The sequence below is a fragment of the Anarhichas minor genome, unplaced genomic scaffold, assembly GCF_050575085.1.
Source record: "Anarhichas minor isolate MPS153535 unplaced genomic scaffold, ASM5057508v1 ptg000004l, whole genome shotgun sequence".
In the NCBI taxonomy this organism is placed as follows: domain Eukaryota; kingdom Metazoa; phylum Chordata; class Actinopteri; order Perciformes; family Anarhichadidae; genus Anarhichas; species Anarhichas minor.
The window spans coordinates 13519293-13540741 of record NW_027466450.1 but is presented as its reverse complement, the minus strand read 5'-3'; the positions used below and the strand labels follow the sequence as shown (position 1 = coordinate 13540741).

At 46.9% G+C, this 21449-nt stretch overlaps 1 protein-coding gene across 1 annotated transcript in view; it reads right to left on the bottom strand.

Annotated features, from left to right (window-relative positions):
- LOC142969779 (abl interactor 2-like) overlaps positions 1–21449 on the bottom strand; it is a 39706-nt gene that overhangs the window by 13168 nt on the left and 5089 nt on the right. The window contains exons 2-4 of the mRNA XM_076109790.1: positions 20484–20651; positions 17403–17579; positions 16476–16579 (exon numbers count right to left, since the gene is read on the bottom strand). Of these exons, the coding sequence (XP_075965905.1) occupies positions 16476–16579; positions 17403–17579; positions 20484–20651 (449 nt within the window). The remainder of the gene's footprint in view (positions 1–16475; positions 16580–17402; positions 17580–20483; positions 20652–21449) is intronic.

The window sequence follows — 21449 nt, the reverse complement described above, 5'->3', positions numbered from 1 at the left end:
TAAACACACCACCAGTGATGAAATATACGTTTGACCTGCACTGGTAGGAATATTGGCATATCATATTGATATAGTTCCTCAATATTAATCCTGATTTACTGTTCAAAAAATAATATTGGTTCAACAGGATTTCCTGTGTAGTCAAAATAGAAGAAAATGTTGTATGAATATGCTGTGTGACATCATTTCCTCGTCTCTTCTCTTAACAGATGCTGTTATCGAAGAATTTCCACAGACGAGAGCCTCGGACGTGCGAGCAGCCATCAGAAGGAAATGCAACAATGAGCAGTTCAACAAAAGGAAATGAACAAGTTTCAATTTCAATTTAGAGAGCGAGAGTCTGAAGCGGTGCAATTTTTGGATGGTTCTGTGTTTTATTCTGAAACATTCTGTTTTGTTTGTACCATGTACACTTAAAATTGTTTTGCTCTCTGTTCAATATATTTTCTTTTATTTCTCAAAAATGCACTATATTGCAATTGTTTCAAAGTGTGTTTTAAATTGTTATAAATATATTATATATATATTTTAATAAAATATATTTGAAATTCAATAAAGTGTTTTTGATTACTATCTGGGAAGTTCATTCAGCATTTAGGATACTGGTAATACATTTGTAATATTGTAATGTATAATAGTATGTAGTGTACAAAGTAATATAGCATAGTAATAAGAAAGTGTGCTTTCTTAGTAATTGGAATAAGCCAAAAGTATAACTTTTGGTATACTATTACCACAATATCAATATATTAATATTGTATTTGCAAAACACTCATAATATATTTCAAATATACTTAAAACACACAAAAAGTATAATTTAAGTTAGCTATCAGCATGTATATTAGTACATACACAGTCATATACTTAAATTGTACTAAGTATACATTAAGTTGTTCCAATTTAGCACACAAAAATATACTAAATACACTTCAAATTATGCATAACTACTATTTAATCACAACTAAAATATATTAAGTACAAAATAAGTTGTTCCAAAATAGCACTCTTTAAGTATACTTATGATTAGTAGGGCTTCAAGTATACTCAAGTATGCTAAAATTAAATATACTTAGCATATTTATTTTTCACCTGGGGTCTTTCGCTGTGAGTACGAAGATCGCCAACGCTTTTGAAATACGTGCTGCATCGGCTGTGGGTGTCCGTTTATTGTTATGTCGGTGTCAGTTTATTGGTTATGTCGGTGTCAGTTTATTGGTCTGCCTTATGGGTTGTGAGAGTACGTCTGGGTCGACATTTCGGTATTATTATCCCCGCTGTGCGTTCCATTTCCGGGTTTATGGACCGCGCAATGTGGCTACTGTGACCTGCTTTGCGTACATCGTGCCTCGGCTGTGGGTCTCGCATCCAGGATCCACTCGGATAGGTTTGTAGAGGTGTATGTGGTCTACAATTGGGTATAAGTATCCCGGCTGTGCGTTGTGTATTCGCGGAGATATGGACCGCGCAGACCGGCGATTTGGTTTAAGGAAACAGAGTATTGGCGCTCGTCTTTCGCTGTGATTTTGTCAGAGTACGAAGATCGCCCGGCGCTTTTGAAATACGCGCTGCATCGGCTGTGGGTATCCGTTTATAGGAGTGCCTAGATGGCTGGTTAGAGGACGTCAATGTCGACAATTCGGTATGAGTATCCCCGCTGTGCGTTCTATTTCCGGGTAGATATGAACCGCGCAATGTGGCTACTGTGACCTACTTTGACCAGGAAAGGGAAAGGGAAAGGGAAAGCGAAAGGGAAAGGGAAAGGGAAAGCGAAAGTGAAAGGGAAAGCGAAAGTGAAAGGGAAAGCGCAATATGGCTACTGTGACCTATTTTGACCACGTCGTGCATCGGCTGTGAATGCCCGATTGTGGATCTAACTCCATAGGTCTTTAGAAGTCGACGTGGTCTACTATTCGGCGTAGGGGACGAGTCTGTGCGATGTGTATTCGCGGAGCTATGCACCGCGCAAACCGGCGATTTGGTTTAAGGAGACAGAGTATTGGCGCTCGTCTTTCGCTGTGATTTTGTCAGAGTACGAAGATCGGCCGGCGGTTTTGAACTACGCGCTGCATCGGCTGTGGTTATCCGTTTATAGGAGTGCATGGATGGCTGGTTAGAGGACTTCAAGGTCTACAATTCGGCGTAAGTACCCCGGCTGTGCGTTGTGTTTTGGCGGAGATATTGAGCGCGCAATATGGCTACAGTGACCTATTTTGACCACGTCGTGCATCGGCTGTGAATGCCCGATCCTGGATCCAACTCCATAGGTCTTTAGAAGTCGACGTGGTCTACTATTCGGCGTAGGGGACGAGTCTGTGCGTTTTGTATTCGCGGAGATATGGACCGCGCAAACCGGCGATTTGGTTCAAGTAAACAGAGTATTGGCGCTCGTCTTTCGCTGTGAGTACGAAGATCGCCAACGCTTTTGAAATACGTGCTGCATCGGCTGTGGGTGTCCGTTTATTGTTATGTCGGTGTCAGTTTATTGGTTATGTCGGTGTCAGTTTATTGGTCTGCCTTATGGGTTGTGAGAGTACGTCTGGGTCGACATTTCGGTATTATTATCCCCGCTGTGCGTTCCATTTCCGGGTTTATGGACCGCGCAATGTGGCTACTGTGACCTGCTTTGCGTACATCGTGCCTCGGCTGTGGGTCTCGCATCCAGGATCCACTCGGATAGGTTTGTAGAGGTGTATGTGGTCTACAATTGGGTATAAGTATCCCGGCTGTGCGTTGTGTATTCGCGGAGATATGGACCGCGCAGACCGGCGATTTGGTTTAAGGAAACAGAGTATTGGCGCTCGTCTTTCGCTGTGATTTTGTCAGAGTACGAAGATCGCCCGGCGCTTTTGAAATACGCGCTGCATCGGCTGTGGGTATCCGTTTATAGGAGTGCCTAGATGGCTGGTTAGAGGACGTCAATGTCGACAATTCGGTATGAGTATCCCCGCTGTGCGTTCTATTTCCGGGTAGATATGAACCGCGCAATGTGGCTACTGTGACCTACTTTGACCAGGAAAGGGAAAGGGAAAGGGAAAGGGAAAGCGAAAGGGAAAGGGAAAGGGAAAGCGAAAGTGAAAGGGAAAGGGAAAGCGAAAGTGAACGGGAAAGCGCAATATGGCTACTGTGACCTATTTTGACCACGTCGTGCATCGGCTGTGAATGCCCGATTGTGGATCTAACTCCATAGGTCTTTAGAAGTCGACGTGGTCTACTATTCGGCGTAGGGGACGAGTCTGTGCGATGTGTATTCGCGGAGCTATGCACCGCGCAAACCGGCGATTTGGTTTAAGGAGACAGAGTATTGGCGCTCGTCTTTCGCTGTGATTTTGTCAGAGTACGAAGATCGGCCGGCGGTTTTGAACTACGCGCTGCATCGGCTGTGGTTATCCGTTTATAGGAGTGCATGGATGGCTGGTTAGAGGACTTCAAGGTCTACAATTCGGCGTAAGTACCCCGGCTGTGCGTTGTGTTTTGGCGGAGATATTGAGCGCGCAATATGGCTACAGTGACCTATTTTGACCACGTCGTGCATCGGCTGTGAATGCCCGATCCTGGATCCAACTCCATAGGTCTTTAGAAGTCGACGTGGTCTACTATTCGGCGTAGGGGACGAGTCTGTGCGTTTTGTATTCGCGGAGATATGGACCGCGCAAACCGGCGATTTGGTTCAAGTAAACAGAGTATTGGCGCTCGTCTTTCGCTGTGAGTACGAAGATCGCCAACGCTTTTGAAATACGTGCTGCATCGGCTGTGGGTGTCCGTTTATTGTTATGTCGGTGTCAGTTTATTGGTTATGTCGGTGTCAGTTTATTGGTCTGCCTTATGGGTTGTGAGAGTACGTCTGGGTCGACATTTCGGTATTATTATCCCCGCTGTGCGTTCCATTTCCGGGTTTATGGACCGCGCAATGTGGCTACTGTGACCTGCTTTGCGTACATCGTGCCTCGGCTGTGGGTCTCGCATCCAGGATCCACTCGGATAGGTTTGTAGAGGTGTATGTGGTCTACAATTGGGTATAAGTATCCCGGCTGTGCGTTGTGTATTCGCGGAGATATGGACCGCGCAGACCGGCGATTTGGTTTAAGGAAACAGAGTATTGGCGCTCGTCTTTCGCTGTGATTTTGTCAGAGTACGAAGATCGCCCGGCGCTTTTGAAATACGCGCTGCATCGGCTGTGGGTATCCGTTTATAGGAGTGCCTAGATGGCTGGTTAGAGGACGTCAATGTCGACAATTCGGTATGAGTATCCCCGCTGTGCGTTCTATTTCCGGGTAGATATGAACCGCGCAATGTGGCTACTGTGACCTACTTTGACCAGGAAAGGGAAAGGGAAAGGGAAAGGGAAAGCGAAAGGGAAAGGGAAAGGGAAAGCGAAAGTGAAAGGGAAAGGGAAAGCGAAAGTGAACGGGAAAGCGCAATATGGCTACTGTGACCTATTTTGACCACGTCGTGCATCGGCTGTGAATGCCCGATTGTGGATCTAACTCCATAGGTCTTTAGAAGTCGACGTGGTCTACTATTCGGCGTAGGGGACGAGTCTGTGCGATGTGTATTCGCGGAGCTATGCACCGCGCAAACCGGCGATTTGGTTTAAGGAGACAGAGTATTGGCGCTCGTCTTTCGCTGTGATTTTGTCAGAGTACGAAGATCGGCCGGCGGTTTTGAACTACGCGCTGCATCGGCTGTGGTTATCCGTTTATAGGAGTGCATGGATGGCTGGTTAGAGGACTTCAAGGTCTACAATTCGGCGTAAGTACCCCGGCTGTGCGTTGTGTTTTGGCGGAGATATTGAGCGCGCAATATGGCTACAGTGACCTATTTTGACCACGTCGTGCATCGGCTGTGAATGCCCGATCCTGGATCCAACTCCATAGGTCTTTAGAAGTCGACGTGGTCTACTATTCGGCGTAGGGGACGAGTCTGTGCGTTTTGTATTCGCGGAGATATGGACCGCGCAAACCGGCGATTTGGTTCAAGTAAACAGAGTATTGGCGCTCGTCTTTCGCTGTGAGTACGAAGATCGCCAACGCTTTTGAAATACGTGCTGCATCGGCTGTGGGTGTCCGTTTATTGTTATGTCGGTGTCAGTTTATTGGTTATGTCGGTGTCAGTTTATTGGTCTGCCTTATGGGTTGTGAGAGTACGTCTGGGTCGACATTTCGGTATTATTATCCCCGCTGTGCGTTCCATTTCCGGGTTTATGGACCGCGCAATGTGGCTACTGTGACCTGCTTTGCGTACATCGTGCCTCGGCTGTGGGTCTCGCATCCAGGATCCACTCGGATAGGTTTGTAGAGGTGTATGTGGTCTACAATTGGGTATAAGTATCCCGGCTGTGCGTTGTGTATTCGCGGAGATATGGACCGCGCAGACCGGCGATTTGGTTTAAGGAAACAGAGTATTGGCGCTCGTCTTTCGCTGTGATTTTGTCAGAGTACGAAGATCGCCCGGCGCTTTTGAAATACGCGCTGCATCGGCTGTGGGTATCCGTTTATAGGAGTGCCTAGATGGCTGGTTAGAGGACGTCAATGTCGACAATTCGGTATGAGTATCCCCGCTGTGCGTTCTATTTCCGGGTAGATATGAACCGCGCAATGTGGCTACTGTGACCTACTTTGACCAGGAAAGGGAAAGGGAAAGCGAAAGGGAAAGGGAAAGGGAAAGCGAAAGTGAAAGGGAAAGGGAAAGCGAAAGTGAACGGGAAAGCGCAATATGGCTACTGTGACCTATTTTGACCACGTCGTGCATCGGCTGTGAATGCCCGATTGTGGATCTAACTCCATAGGTCTTTAGAAGTCGACGTGGTCTACTATTCGGCGTAGGGGACGAGTCTGTGCGATGTGTATTCGCGGAGCTATGCACCGCGCAAACCGGCGATTTGGTTTAAGGAGACAGAGTATTGGCGCTCGTCTTTCGCTGTGATTTTGTCAGAGTACGAAGATCGGCCGGCGGTTTTGAACTACGCGCTGCATCGGCTGTGGTTATCCGTTTATAGGAGTGCATGGATGGCTGGTTAGAGGACTTCAAGGTCTACAATTCGGCGTAAGTACCCCGGCTGTGCGTTGTGTTTTGGCGGAGATATTGAGCGCGCAATATGGCTACAGTGACCTATTTTGACCACGTCGTGCATCGGCTGTGAATGCCCGATCCTGGATCCAACTCCATAGGTCTTTAGAAGTCGACGTGGTCTACTATTCGGCGTAGGGGACGAGTCTGTGCGTTTTGTATTCGCGGAGATATGGACCGCGCAAACCGGCGATTTGGTTCAAGTAAACAGAGTATTGGCGCTCGTCTTTCGCTGTGAGTACGAAGATCGCCAACGCTTTTGAAATACGTGCTGCATCGGCTGTGGGTGTCCGTTTATTGTTATGTCGGTGTCAGTTTATTGGTTATGTCGGTGTCAGTTTATTGGTCTGCCTTATGGGTTGTGAGAGTACGTCTGGGTCGACATTTCGGTATTATTATCCCCGCTGTGCGTTCCATTTCCGGGTTTATGGACCGCGCAATGTGGCTACTGTGACCTGCTTTGCGTACATCGTGCCTCGGCTGTGGGTCTCGCATCCAGGATCCACTCGGATAGGTTTGTAGAGGTGTATGTGGTCTACAATTGGGTATAAGTATCCCGGCTGTGCGTTGTGTATTCGCGGAGATATGGACCGCGCAGACCGGCGATTTGGTTTAAGGAAACAGAGTATTGGCGCTCGTCTTTCGCTGTGATTTTGTCAGAGTACGAAGATCGCCCGGCGCTTTTGAAATACGCGCTGCATCGGCTGTGGGTATCCGTTTATAGGAGTGCCTAGATGGCTGGTTAGAGGACGTCAATGTCGACAATTCGGTATGAGTATCCCCGCTGTGCGTTCTATTTCCGGGTAGATATGAACCGCGCAATGTGGCTACTGTGACCTACTTTGACCAGGAAAGGGAAAGGGAAAGGGAAAGCGAAAGGGAAAGGGAAAGGGAAAGCGAAAGTGAAAGGGAAAGGGAAAGCGAAAGGGAAAGGGAAAGGGAAAGCGAAAGTGAAAGGGAAAGGGAAAGCGAAAGTGAACGGGAAAGCGCAATATGGCTACTGTGACCTATTTTGACCACGTCGTGCATCGGCTGTGAATGCCCGATTGTGGATCTAACTCCATAGGTCTTTAGAAGTCGACGTGGTCTACTATTCGGCGTAGGGGACGAGTCTGTGCGATGTGTATTCGCGGAGCTATGCACCGCGCAAACCGGCGATTTGGTTTAAGGAGACAGAGTATTGGCGCTCGTCTTTCGCTGTGATTTTGTCAGAGTACGAAGATCGGCCGGCGGTTTTGAACTACGCGCTGCATCGGCTGTGGTTATCCGTTTATAGGAGTGCATGGATGGCTGGTTAGAGGACTTCAAGGTCTACAATTCGGCGTAAGTACCCCGGCTGTGCGTTGTGTTTTGGCGGAGATATTGAGCGCGCAATATGGCTACAGTGACCTATTTTGACCACGTCGTGCATCGGCTGTGAATGCCCGATCCTGGATCCAACTCCATAGGTCTTTAGAAGTCGACGTGGTCTACTATTCGGCGTAGGGGACGAGTCTGTGCGTTTTGTATTCGCGGAGATATGGACCGCGCAAACCGGCGATTTGGTTCAAGTAAACAGAGTATTGGCGCTCGTCTTTCGCTGTGAGTACGAAGATCGCCAACGCTTTTGAAATACGTGCTGCATCGGCTGTGGGTGTCCGTTTATTGTTATGTCGGTGTCAGTTTATTGGTTATGTCGGTGTCAGTTTATTGGTCTGCCTTATGGGTTGTGAGAGTACGTCTGGGTCGACATTTCGGTATTATTATCCCCGCTGTGCGTTCCATTTCCGGGTTTATGGACCGCGCAATGTGGCTACTGTGACCTGCTTTGCGTACATCGTGCCTCGGCTGTGGGTCTCGCATCCAGGATCCACTCGGATAGGTTTGTAGAGGTGTATGTGGTCTACAATTGGGTATAAGTATCCCGGCTGTGCGTTGTGTATTCGCGGAGATATGGACCACGCAGACCGGCGATTTGGTTTAAGGAAACAGAGTATTGGCGCTCGTCTTTCGCTGTGATTTTGTCAGAGTACGAAGATCGCCCGGCGCTTTTGAAATACGCGCTGCATCGGCTGTGGGTATCCGTTTATAGGAGTGCCTAGATGGCTGGTTAGAGGACGTCAATGTCGACAATTCGGTATGAGTATCCCCGCTGTGCGTTCTATTTCCGGGTAGATATGAACCGCGCAATGTGGCTACTGTGACCTACTTTGACCAGGAAAGGGAAAGGGAAAGGGAAAGCGAAAGGGAAAGGGAAAGGGAAAGCGAAAGTGAAAGGGAAAGGGAAAGGGAAAGCGAAAGTGAAAGGGAAAGCGCAATATGGCTACTGTGACCTATTTTGACCACGTCGTGCATCGGCTGTGAATGCCCGATTGTGGATCTAACTCCATAGGTCTTTAGAAGTCGACGTGGTCTACTATTCGGCGTAGGGGACGAGTCTGTGCGATGTGTATTCGCGGAGCTATGCACCGCGCAAACCGGCGATTTGGTTTAAGGAGACAGAGTATTGGCGCTCGTCTTTGTCTTTCGCTGTGATTTTGTCAGAGTACGAAGATCGGCCGGCGGTTTTGAACTACGCGCTGCATCGGCTGTGGTTATCCGTTTATAGGAGTGCATGGATGGCTGGTTAGAGGACTTCAAGGTCTACAATTCGGCGTAAGTACCCCGGCTGTGCGTTGTGTTTTGGCGGAGATATTGAGCGCGCAATATGGCTACAGTGACCTATTTTGACCACGTCGTGCATCGGCTGTGAATGCCCGATCCTGGATCCAACTCCATAGGTCTTTAGAAGTCGACGTGGTCTACTATTCGGCGTAGGGGACGAGTCTGTGCGTTTTGTATTCGCGGAGATATGGACCGCGCAAACCGGCGATTTGGTTCAAGTAAACAGTATTGGCGCTCGTCTTTCGCTGTGAGTACGAAGATCGCCAACGCTTTTGAAATACGTGCTGCATCGGCTGTGGGTGTCCGTTTATTGTTATGTCGGTGTCAGTTTATTGGTTATGTCGGTGTCAGTTTATTGGTCTGCCTTATGGGTTGTGAGAGTACGTCTGGGTCGACATTTCGGTATTATTATCCCCGCTGTGCGTTCCATTTCCGGGTTTATGGACCGCGCAATGTGGCTACTGTGACCTGCTTTGCGTACATCGTGCCTCGGCTGTGGGTCTCGCATCCAGGATCCACTCGGATAGGTTTGTAGAGGTGTATGTGGTCTACAATTGGGTATAAGTATCCCGGCTGTGCGTTGTGTATTCGCGGAGATATGGACCACGCAGACCGGCGATTTGGTTTAAGGAAACAGAGTATTGGCGCTCGTCTTTCGCTGTGATTTTGTCAGAGTACGAAGATCGCCCGGCGCTTTTGAAATACGCGCTGCATCGGCTGTGGGTATCCGTTTATAGGAGTGCCTAGATGGCTGGTTAGAGGACGTCAATGTCGACAATTCGGTATGAGTATCCCCGCTGTGCGTTCTATTTCCGGGTAGATATGAACCGCGCAATGTGGCTACTGTGACCTACTTTGACCAGGAAAGGGAAAGGGAAAGCGAAAGGGAAAGGGAAAGGGAAAGCGAAAGTGAAAGGGAAAGGGAAAGGGAAAGCGAAAGTGAAAGGGAAAGCGCAATATGGCTACTGTGACCTATTTTGACCACGTCGTGCATCGGCTGTGAATGCCCGATTGTGGATCTAACTCCATAGGTCTTTAGAAGTCGACGTGGTCTACTATTCGGCGTAGGGGACGAGTCTGTGCGATGTGTATTCGCGGAGCTATGCACCGCGCAAACCGGCGATTTGGTTTAAGGAGACAGAGTATTGGCGCTCGTCTTTGTCTTTCGCTGTGATTTTGTCAGAGTACGAAGATCGGCCGGCGGTTTTGAACTACGCGCTGCATCGGCTGTGGTTATCCGTTTATAGGAGTGCATGGATGGCTGGTTAGAGGACTTCAAGGTCTACAATTCGGCGTAAGTACCCCGGCTGTGCGTTGTGTTTTGGCGGAGATATTGAGCGCGCAATATGGCTACAGTGACCTATTTTGACCACGTCGTGCATCGGCTGTGAATGCCCGATCCTGGATCCAACTCCATAGGTCTTTAGAAGTCGACGTGGTCTACTATTCGGCGTAGGGGACGAGTCTGTGCGTTTTGTATTCGCGGAGATATGGACCGCGCAAACCGGCGATTTGGTTCAAGTAAACAGTATTGGCGCTCGTCTTTCGCTGTGAGTACGAAGATCGCCAACGCTTTTGAAATACGTGCTGCATCGGCTGTGGGTGTCCGTTTATTGTTATGTCGGTGTCAGTTTATTGGTTATGTCGGTGTCAGTTTATTGGTCTGCCTTATGGGTTGTGAGAGTACGTCTGGGTCGACATTTCGGTATTATTATCCCCGCTGTGCGTTCCATTTCCGGGTTTATGGACCGCGCAATGTGGCTACTGTGACCTGCTTTGCGTACATCGTGCCTCGGCTGTGGGTCTCGCATCCAGGATCCACTCGGATAGGTTTGTAGAGGTGTATGTGGTCTACAATTGGGTATAAGTATCCCGGCTGTGCGTTGTGTATTCGCGGAGATATGGACCACGCAGACCGGCGATTTGGTTTAAGGAAACAGAGTATTGGCGCTCGTCTTTCGCTGTGATTTTGTCAGAGTACGAAGATCGCCCGGCGCTTTTGAAATACGCGCTGCATCGGCTGTGGGTATCCGTTTATAGGAGTGCCTAGATGGCTGGTTAGAGGACGTCAATGTCGACAATTCGGTATGAGTATCCCCGCTGTGCGTTCTATTTCCGGGTAGATATGAACCGCGCAATGTGGCTACTGTGACCTACTTTGACCAGGAAAGGGAAAGGGAAAGGGAAAGCGAAAGGGAAAGGGAAAGGGAAAGCGAAAGTGAAAGGGAAAGGGAAAGGGAAAGCGAAAGTGAAAGGGAAAGCGCAATATGGCTACTGTGACCTATTTTGACCACGTCGTGCATCGGCTGTGAATGCCCGATTGTGGATCTAACTCCATAGGTCTTTAGAAGTCGACGTGGTCTACTATTCGGCGTAGGGGACGAGTCTGTGCGATGTGTATTCGCGGAGCTATGCACCGCGCAAACCGGCGATTTGGTTTAAGGAGACAGAGTATTGGCGCTCGTCTTTGTCTTTCGCTGTGATTTTGTCAGAGTACGAAGATCGGCCGGCGGTTTTGAACTACGCGCTGCATCGGCTGTGGTTATCCGTTTATAGGAGTGCATGGATGGCTGGTTAGAGGACTTCAAGGTCTACAATTCGGCGTAAGTACCCCGGCTGTGCGTTGTGTTTTGGCGGAGATATTGAGCGCGCAATATGGCTACAGTGACCTATTTTGACCACGTCGTGCATCGGCTGTGAATGCCCGATCCTGGATCCAACTCCATAGGTCTTTAGAAGTCGACGTGGTCTACTATTCGGCGTAGGGGACGAGTCTGTGCGTTTTGTATTCGCGGAGATATGGACCGCGCAAACCGGCGATTTGGTTCAAGTAAACAGAGTATTGGCGCTCGTCTTTCGCTGTGAGTACGAAGATCGCCAACGCTTTTGAAATACGTGCTGCATCGGCTGTGGGTGTCCGTTTATTGTTATGTCGGTGTCAGTTTATTGGTTATGTCGGTGTCAGTTTATTGGTCTGCCTTATGGGTTGTGAGAGTACGTCTGGGTCGACATTTCGGTATTATTATCCCCGCTGTGCGTTCCATTTCCGGGTTTATGGACCGCGCAATGTGGCTACTGTGACCTGCTTTGCGTACATCGTGCCTCGGCTGTGGGTCTCGCATCCAGGATCCACTCGGATAGGTTTGTAGAGGTGTATGTGGTCTACAATTGGGTATAAGTATCCCGGCTGTGCGTTGTGTATTCGCGGAGATATGGACCACGCAGACCGGCGATTTGGTTTAAGGAAACAGAGTATTGGCGCTCGTCTTTCGCTGTGATTTTGTCAGAGTACGAAGATCGCCCGGCGCTTTTGAAATACGCGCTGCATCGGCTGTGGGTATCCGTTTATAGGAGTGCCTAGATGGCTGGTTAGAGGACGTCAATGTCGACAATTCGGTATGAGTATCCCCGCTGTGCGTTCTATTTCCGGGTAGATATGAACCGCGCAATGTGGCTACTGTGACCTACTTTGACCAGGAAAGGGAAAGGGAAAGGGAAAGCGAAAGGGAAAGGGAAAGGGAAAGCGAAAGTGAAAGGGAAAGGGAAAGGGAAAGCGAAAGTGAAAGGGAAAGCGCAATATGGCTACTGTGACCTATTTTGACCACGTCGTGCATCGGCTGTGAATGCCCGATTGTGGATCTAACTCCATAGGTCTTTAGAAGTCGACGTGGTCTACTATTCGGCGTAGGGGACGAGTCTGTGCGATGTGTATTCGCGGAGCTATGCACCGCGCAAACCGGCGATTTGGTTTAAGGAGACAGAGTATTGGCGCTCGTCTTTGTCTTTCGCTGTGATTTTGTCAGAGTACGAAGATCGGCCGGCGGTTTTGAACTACGCGCTGCATCGGCTGTGGTTATCCGTTTATAGGAGTGCATGGATGGCTGGTTAGAGGACTTCAAGGTCTACAATTCGGCGTAAGTACCCCGGCTGTGCGTTGTGTTTTGGCGGAGATATTGAGCGCGCAATATGGCTACAGTGACCTATTTTGACCACGTCGTGCATCGGCTGTGAATGCCCGATCCTGGATCCAACTCCATAGGTCTTTAGAAGTCGACGTGGTCTACTATTCGGCGTAGGGGACGAGTCTGTGCGTTTTGTATTCGCGGAGATATGGACCGCGCAAACCGGCGATTTGGTTCAAGTAAACAGAGTATTGGCGCTCGTCTTTCGCTGTGAGTACGAAGATCGCCAACGCTTTTGAAATACGTGCTGCATCGGCTGTGGGTGTCCGTTTATTGTTATGTCGGTGTCAGTTTATTGGTTATGTCGGTGTCAGTTTATTGGTCTGCCTTATGGGTTGTGAGAGTACGTCTGGGTCGACATTTCGGTATTATTATCCCCGCTGTGCGTTCCATTTCCGGGTTTATGGACCGCGCAATGTGGCTACTGTGACCTGCTTTGCGTACATCGTGCCTCGGCTGTGGGTCTCGCATCCAGGATCCACTCGGATAGGTTTGTAGAGGTGTATGTGGTCTACAATTGGGTATAAGTATCCCGGCTGTGCGTTGTGTATTCGCGGAGATATGGACCACGCAGACCGGCGATTTGGTTTAAGGAAACAGAGTATTGGCGCTCGTCTTTCGCTGTGATTTTGTCAGAGTACGAAGATCGCCCGGCGCTTTTGAAATACGCGCTGCATCGGCTGTGGGTATCCGTTTATAGGAGTGCCTAGATGGCTGGTTAGAGGACGTCAATGTCGACAATTCGGTATGAGTATCCCCGCTGTGCGTTCTATTTCCGGGTAGATATGAACCGCGCAATGTGGCTACTGTGACCTACTTTGACCAGGAAAGGGAAAGGGAAAGGGAAAGCGAAAGGGAAAGGGAAAGGGAAAGCGAAAGTGAAAGGGAAAGGGAAAGGGAAAGCGAAAGTGAAAGGGAAAGCGCAATATGGCTACTGTGACCTATTTTGACCACGTCGTGCATCGGCTGTGAATGCCCGATTGTGGATCTAACTCCATAGGTCTTTAGAAGTCGACGTGGTCTACTATTCGGCGTAGGGGACGAGTCTGTGCGATGTGTATTCGCGGAGCTATGCACCGCGCAAACCGGCGATTTGGTTTAAGGAGACAGAGTATTGGCGCTCGTCTTTGTCTTTCGCTGTGATTTTGTCAGAGTACGAAGATCGGCCGGCGGTTTTGAACTACGCGCTGCATCGGCTGTGGTTATCCGTTTATAGGAGTGCATGGATGGCTGGTTAGAGGACTTCAAGGTCTACAATTCGGCGTAAGTACCCCGGCTGTGCGTTGTGTTTTGGCGGAGATATTGAGCGCGCAATATGGCTACAGTGACCTATTTTGACCACGTCGTGCATCGGCTGTGAATGCCCGATCCTGGATCCAACTCCATAGGTCTTTAGAAGTCGACGTGGTCTACTATTCGGCGTAGGGGACGAGTCTGTGCGTTTTGTATTCGCGGAGATATGGACCGCGCAAACCGGCGATTTGGTTCAAGTAAACAGAGTATTGGCGCTCGTCTTTCGCTGTGAGTACGAAGATCGCCAACGCTTTTGAAATACGTGCTGCATCGGCTGTGGGTGTCCGTTTATTGTTATGTCGGTGTCAGTTTATTGGTTATGTCGGTGTCAGTTTATTGGTCTGCCTTATGGGTTGTGAGAGTACGTCTGGGTCGACATTTCGGTATTATTATCCCCGCTGTGCGTTCCATTTCCGGGTTTATGGACCGCGCAATGTGGCTACTGTGACCTGCTTTGCGTACATCGTGCCTCGGCTGTGGGTCTCGCATCCAGGATCCACTCGGATAGGTTTGTAGAGGTGTATGTGGTCTACAATTGGGTATAAGTATCCCGGCTGTGCGTTGTGTATTCGCGGAGATATGGACCGCGCAGACCGGCGATTTGGTTTAAGGAAAGGTTTGTAGAGGTGTATGTGGTCTACAATTGGGTATAAGTATCCCGGCTGTGTGTTGTGTATTCGCGGAGATATGGACCGCGCAGACCGGCGATTTGGTTTAAGGAAACAGAGTATTGGCGCTCGTCTTTGTCTTTCGCTGTGATTTTGTCAGAGTACGAAGATCGGCCGGCGGTTTTGAACTACGCGCTGCATCGGCTGTGGTTATCCGTTTATAGGAGTGCATGGATGGCTGGTTAGAGGACTTCAAGGTCTACAATTCGGCGTAAGTACCCCGGCTGTGCGTTGTGTTTTGGCGGAGATATTGAGCGCGCAATATGGCTACAGTGACCTATTTTGACCACGTCGTGCATCGGCTGTGAATGCCCGATCCTGGATCCAACTCCATAGGTCTTTAGAAGTCGACGTGGTCTACTATTCGGCGTAGGGGACGAGTCTGTGCGTTTTGTATTCGCGGAGATATGGACCGCGCAAACCGGCGATTTGGTTCAAGTAAACAGAGTATTGGCGCTCGTCTTTCGCTGTGAGTACGAAGATCGCCAACGCTTTTGAAATACGTGCTGCATCGGCTGTGGGTGTCCGTTTATTGTTATGTCGGTGTCAGTTTATTGGTTATGTCGGTGTCAGTTTATTGGTCTGCCTTATGGGTTGTGAGAGTACGTCTGGGTCGACATTTCGGTATTATTATCCCCGCTGTGCGTTCCATTTCCGGGTTTATGGACCGCGCAATGTGGCTACTGTGACCTGCTTTGCGTACATCGTGCCTCGGCTGTGGGTCTCGCATCCAGGATCCACTCGGATAGGTTTGTAGAGGTGTATGTGGTCTACAATTGGGTATAAGTATCCCGGCTGTGCGTTGTGTATTCGCGGAGATATGGACCGCGCAGACCGGCGATTTGGTTTAAGGAAAGGTTTGTAGAGGTGTATGTGGTCTACAATTGGGTATAAGTATCCCGGCTGTGTGTTGTGTATTCGCGGAGATATGGACCGCGCAGACCGGCGATTTGGTTTAAGGAAACAGAGTATTGGCGCTCGTCTTTCGCTGTGATTTTGTCAGAGTACGAAGATCGCCCGGCGCTTTTGAAATACGCGCTGCATCGGCTGTGGGTATCCGTTTATAGGAGTGCCTAGATGGTTGGTTAGAGGACGTCAATGTCGACAATTCGGTATGAGTATCCCCGCTGTGCGTTCTATTTCCGGGTAGATATGAACCGCGCAATGTGGCTGCTGTGACCTACTTTGACCAGGAAAGGGAAAGGGAAAGGGAAAGCGAAAGCGAAAGCGAAAGGGAAAGTGAAAGTGAAAGGGAAAGGGAAAGAGAGAAAAGTGAGATGAAGGAGAAGATGAGACTGAATTAAACAGAAAGGGAAAAGATTGGGAGAGGAAGCAAAATTGGAGATAAATATAAGTAGAGAGAAGGAGGAAGAGATACAGCTGGGTGACCTAGATGTTTGAGAACACAACAAGCTTTCACAACGCATGACGTTACTCCTCTTCCTCTGAGCACTACGTTTCAGTGTGTGTGTGTGATGTCATCCCCCTCTGCCGGGTCTAATCTGTAATAAACTCGCCGCAGGAACCCCTGTCCTCCCACAAGAGACAAACACACACAAACTGCAGCACGCCACTTATTTCGGACGTCAGCTCAAAGAACGACACATCTGGGACTCTGTGAAGGAGGATTTGTGTCTGCATAATATTCTATATGCATTTGAAATAAAACATTTAATACAAAATGCTCACATTATTCACACATTCAGGACCAATATTAACACAACGCAAGAATCGCAATCACTTAGAAATAAAACCATGAACACATGACAAAAGATGCGTAAATGTCAGAGTGTGTGTGAGCGTGTACATGTGTGTGAGTGTGTATGTCAGGCTGGGTACATACCCTAAGGTGCCCTGGCCTGCCCTCGGAGGGCTGGGCGGTTTCTGGGTAGGGGGGTTGGACCGGGACAGGCCCACTCCTAGTTTCATGTTCTGCTGGCCATTCACCTGAGGAAAATACATATTTGAACACGATCATAATGTCTTTCAAACTACCACATAGGTTTTTATTTGTTTTTTTTAATGACTAGGCAGTACACACTTCAACTAGCAACCAACTGGATCAATCATTCCCTTTGTTCATTACTGGCATTTCTTTATGTAGCTTTACTATGGCTATTTTTCCTCCCTCAGTTATACACGAGATCTATTGTCCTGGTATTATGTACAGATGTGTTGTGCATCCTTACCTTGAACCTCAACAACCACTGAATGCATCAATGAAAGCAAAGGGAACAGGAGGAAGAAGAGGGGAGAGCAGTTGTCTAGAGGTTAGTGTTGGTGCAACAGCATCATGCAAACATTAAAAACAGACGCAGATAAAGACGAAGCACAGGCAGACAGAAAGAAATAAAGAGTCAGAGGGAAATGATACCATGCAGCTCTAACAGTGAGGACAACAAAGACATGTTAAGTTGCACTTAAATAAATCAGAATGACTAGATAATCAATTCCACTTCTACACAGAGGCATTTTACACGACTGCAAAGGCATACTCTACATATTCTGTGAGACACACACAGACGCTAAACTACACTGCACACAAGCAAGCAAGTGTGGGATTCCTTCAACTTTGAGCTGGTTAGTTTTTACTCATCTTCTTCTTAATGTTGCACTTTCTTTTCATGGCTGCATTTCTGTCTTTTGCTGTCTCGTTGCTCTGTGTGGCACATCTGTTAAACGTGCCACACCGACTAAAAATATCCGTTCTTGTGCTGAAAGCTTGTATAATTATCATTTTCATCATCATTATTTTTGTTATTATTCCCACCTTGACTCCATGTCCAATGTCATCTAGCACGTTGTAGTCGATGGGCTTCCTGATGAAGCGCACCGGTCTCTCTGGATTGGCCGGAGCAACTATTTTATGTGAGCGGGACGTGTTCTTATTGGTGGTCAAGATGCCGATCTCCCGCCTCGCCACCTTCTCTTTGTGAATGTCAACGGTCTGTAAAAGAATGGATTCAATAAAAAACAGAGAAAATTAAAATATGTGATTTATCCAACCGGAAATCACACTATTGTCACAATCCTGTTTACGGTAACAACAAGAATCTACAGCCAAGCTAGCAGCTCTGTGAGGCTGTAGTCAGACACAGCGGTGCTTTGAGCTAAATACTGACTGACTGCTAACATGCTAATGTGCAGCAGGTATGTTTATCAGGTTGGTTTTATTATGCTAACATTAGCTAATTAGCAGTAAACAGAGTACAGCTCAGGCTGATGGTAAATGTCATTATTCTTGCAGGTATTTGGTCATAAATCAAAGTAATGGACAAATTAAAATGTCGAAACATGAATGTCTGACCATCATTTCTACAAACATAACTTTGATCAAATGAAACGAAGGTGAGCTTTTTAGTGTGACCTCTCTACTGGAAAATTACATCTTTAAGGTGCTCAAACATTTCTCAACAGTACACTTTGCAGACAAGAACTTGACATCGATGACATTTTGGTACGAATGGTTTCTGAACGTTTCCTGAGAGACACAGCTCTGATTCCCTTTTGATACACGCTTGTTGTGCCATTGAAGTGACATTTGAGACCAGCTTTGATTAAAAAATGTGCTGCATGTAACTATCAACTTCACTCTGGTAAATATATTGCTTCTTATGGTTTCATATTGTCAAAACTGAAACTCTAAATTAGTTTCAGGAGCCCACACATTCCCTGTAGTGAAGTCTTCACAGTCTAAATGTGAATCTTCACATTTCACACTGGTTCTGTGCTCTCACACCACAGATATGTTTGGTGCTATACATTTTAATATGTATGAAAAGCTGCTTTTTTTAGGTCTCGAAGTGTTAATTGCATTTTCAGTGGTGCATTATAAATTATACATTTAGTGAAAGATTCTTCTCTTCTAAGATTTATATCAATACACTTCTTTCAAAAAACTAATGTGTGTTTACATGTTGCAATCAGTTGATATAGCTTTTTGTCTTTAGTTAAGACAAAAAGCTATTACTCAAGTGAGATAAGGAAGGTGACAGTTCTGAAACAGTCACCATCACGATAGTTTTTACATTCAAAGCAGGGAATTCAAGCTGCGAAAACATCTATATTAGTAGATTATTATACTTAAAAATCATTACACACAGGAATACCAACATCGATGGGGGGCAAGGTGGCCACTACATTTAAATCAAACATTTAAAGACACATCCTGCACACATATGTTTGTCCCCTCCATCTTACACATTGTTGGCTGATTTCTACAGCATGAAATGCTAAATGGATTATATAAGCTCATCTCAGTTTTAGTCTTATGAGAGGGAGCCTCATGGCACCGAAACGTTCGCCTACATAACAGATGCGACTGTGTCTCACTGAACTGAAAGCAGTAATTATGACGTGTAATCACAGTCCTGGCTTAACATAACACAGAGAAGCATCTCATTATTTCTGCATGCAGAGCTTATTCTCATTATACTGAATATTCAGAGGTCTGAGGAGGAGCATGGATCCTCTGTACCACTGAAAACTACAGTTGTATTCCTTTAAGTACTACTCCGTATAGGGACGGTTGTGTATGTCAATGTTTAATTAATGAAAATTCTTCTTTTCCTACAGTCGGTGTTAAATAATGAATCTCGACACAGAGTGCACTGAGCAACGTGTCGGCTGACTTTGTATGGATGATGTGTGAGTTTTTCTAGGAATATCAATGCGGTGTTATTGAAGTATACCAATGACAACAGATTTGAGAGAGCGTCGATACGCAGTGTGGGTGCAGAGTGTTGTGTAATCAGACCACTGGTGATGCTTCACACCTACAGATGGTTTTATTCGTCCGAGCAGCTGACAAACATGAAGAAGAGTCTTGTTTTTCTTTGTCTTCCCAGACTGTCTCTTTCAACATACTGAAGCAAACTGTAAATGTACTCAACTAGCTGTTTGTTAACATGCAAACTGGTGTCCTGGTTTATAGCCTTATCCTCGTTTTCATTATATTCGTTCATTGAGAAACCTGCTTATTCATCCTTCTGTCGACATGCTTCTAATAGTATCTCAGTGTTAAAATGGTCTGTGTCAAATTAAAAGTGTTTTTGACTCCACATCCATCTGACAATTTGCAGATTTTAATTTTAACTTACATAATTAGCTGCTCCTGAAAACTTTAAACCAGTGACCGTTGATTTCACTGGCTATAACGACAGCTGTCACCAGCAAATGTATTCAGCTATAGTTCATTAACACTCATGCCGGCCAAGAAATGACTTAGTTCATAACCCCAATGAAATACAAACATCAACCTCTCATGTGTGCAGAATGCAGAGTGGGAAACTATAAATACATATTTTTGCACTCTAGCCGATTTTCGCTGTTAATTTTCCTCCACAGTTTATCACTGTTGCATGCTTTGGGATTTTGTAAGAGCAATATCCTCCTGAGATGCTACACTCGGCATGACGCGAAGAACATAAATGAGACTGCATGCATACATGATTATACATATTGTGTGTGCTTTCATCCATGAGTATACTCTCACTGTGAATAACAGACCTACACTGTGTCCGTGCCAGTGATTCGTGCATGCTGACATACATATCTAAGGTTTAAAAAGCAAGTTGTTTATCAATGACACAATATTCTTCAGCATCAGTGGGCCTGTAGACACCTGTGATCAAGGCAATGTGGGCGGGTGAAATTAAAATGAGATTTCTTATTTGTCTATGAAGTGTTGATGGTGGGAAGAAATCCTGATTTCCAATTTATCATAAAGAAGAAAAACAGATTTTTAGACTGATGACTGTGATTTTTAGAATTTCTATGACCGAGGGGTTTGGAGAAGTCTCTGTGCAGTATAAAAATAAAAGCTGAGGGTCCTCTTGTGTTCCCACCAGACCTGTGAAATGTGGTTGATGGAGCTTTCCATGCGGCGGAGCTGCGAGGCCTGGATGTCCAGCATCTGCAGCACATTGTTGGCCAGCGTGTTGATGAGGTAGGCGACGCTGGCCAGAGACTGGGTGGTGTAGCTCTTCGTCTCCTCCAGCGCTCGCTCCTTGTCTGCTGACTGCAGGGAGAGGGGAGACAGATTTAAGACGGGGGGGGGGGGGTCACACCGGTGCCACCATTTTATTCTCATAGACGCAGAAGAAGAAACAGTAGTGGCAGACAATCAATACAAGGGATGAAGTACACACATGAGCAAAACCAAGACCCAACATGCTACTTGTATTTTTCTTAAGCTTATTGTTGTCTCTATGTATCAACAGTGCATATCGGGGGTTACCCATAATCCCCTGGGAACAGCTCAACGTGCCTTAATTGTTTTGCACACTGGCATAATAGCACACTATATATATATATATATATAAAACAAAAGAGACAAATGCACATTCACTTACTAACCCTAATTAATCCACTTTAACGTCTTAGTTAAGATATGATATCCATGTTTGGCTAAAGGAAACACAATCAGAGCGGCAAAGCGATCTGAAAATGAGCATCAGTATGTATGTAACCAAATGTGTGAGTTGTTCATTTGTGTGTCTGCAACATGTATACTGTACGAGTACATAATACAGCAGGGACAGTATAAAAAAACACTGATATATGTGTGTGTGTGCTGGAGCAAGATGTAGGTCAGGTCTAACTCATTCATGCCCGAGGTTGACAAGAAACACACTGACACCAATGTGCGTCTGTCTCTGACACACGCACACGCACACGCACACACACACACACACACACACACACGCACACACGCACACACACACCTCAAACTTAAAGTACTCAATCGGAGCGCTCAAAAGTATATTCAATTACATTTTCAATGCAATTTATAGCCCAATATCACAAATTCACCTCA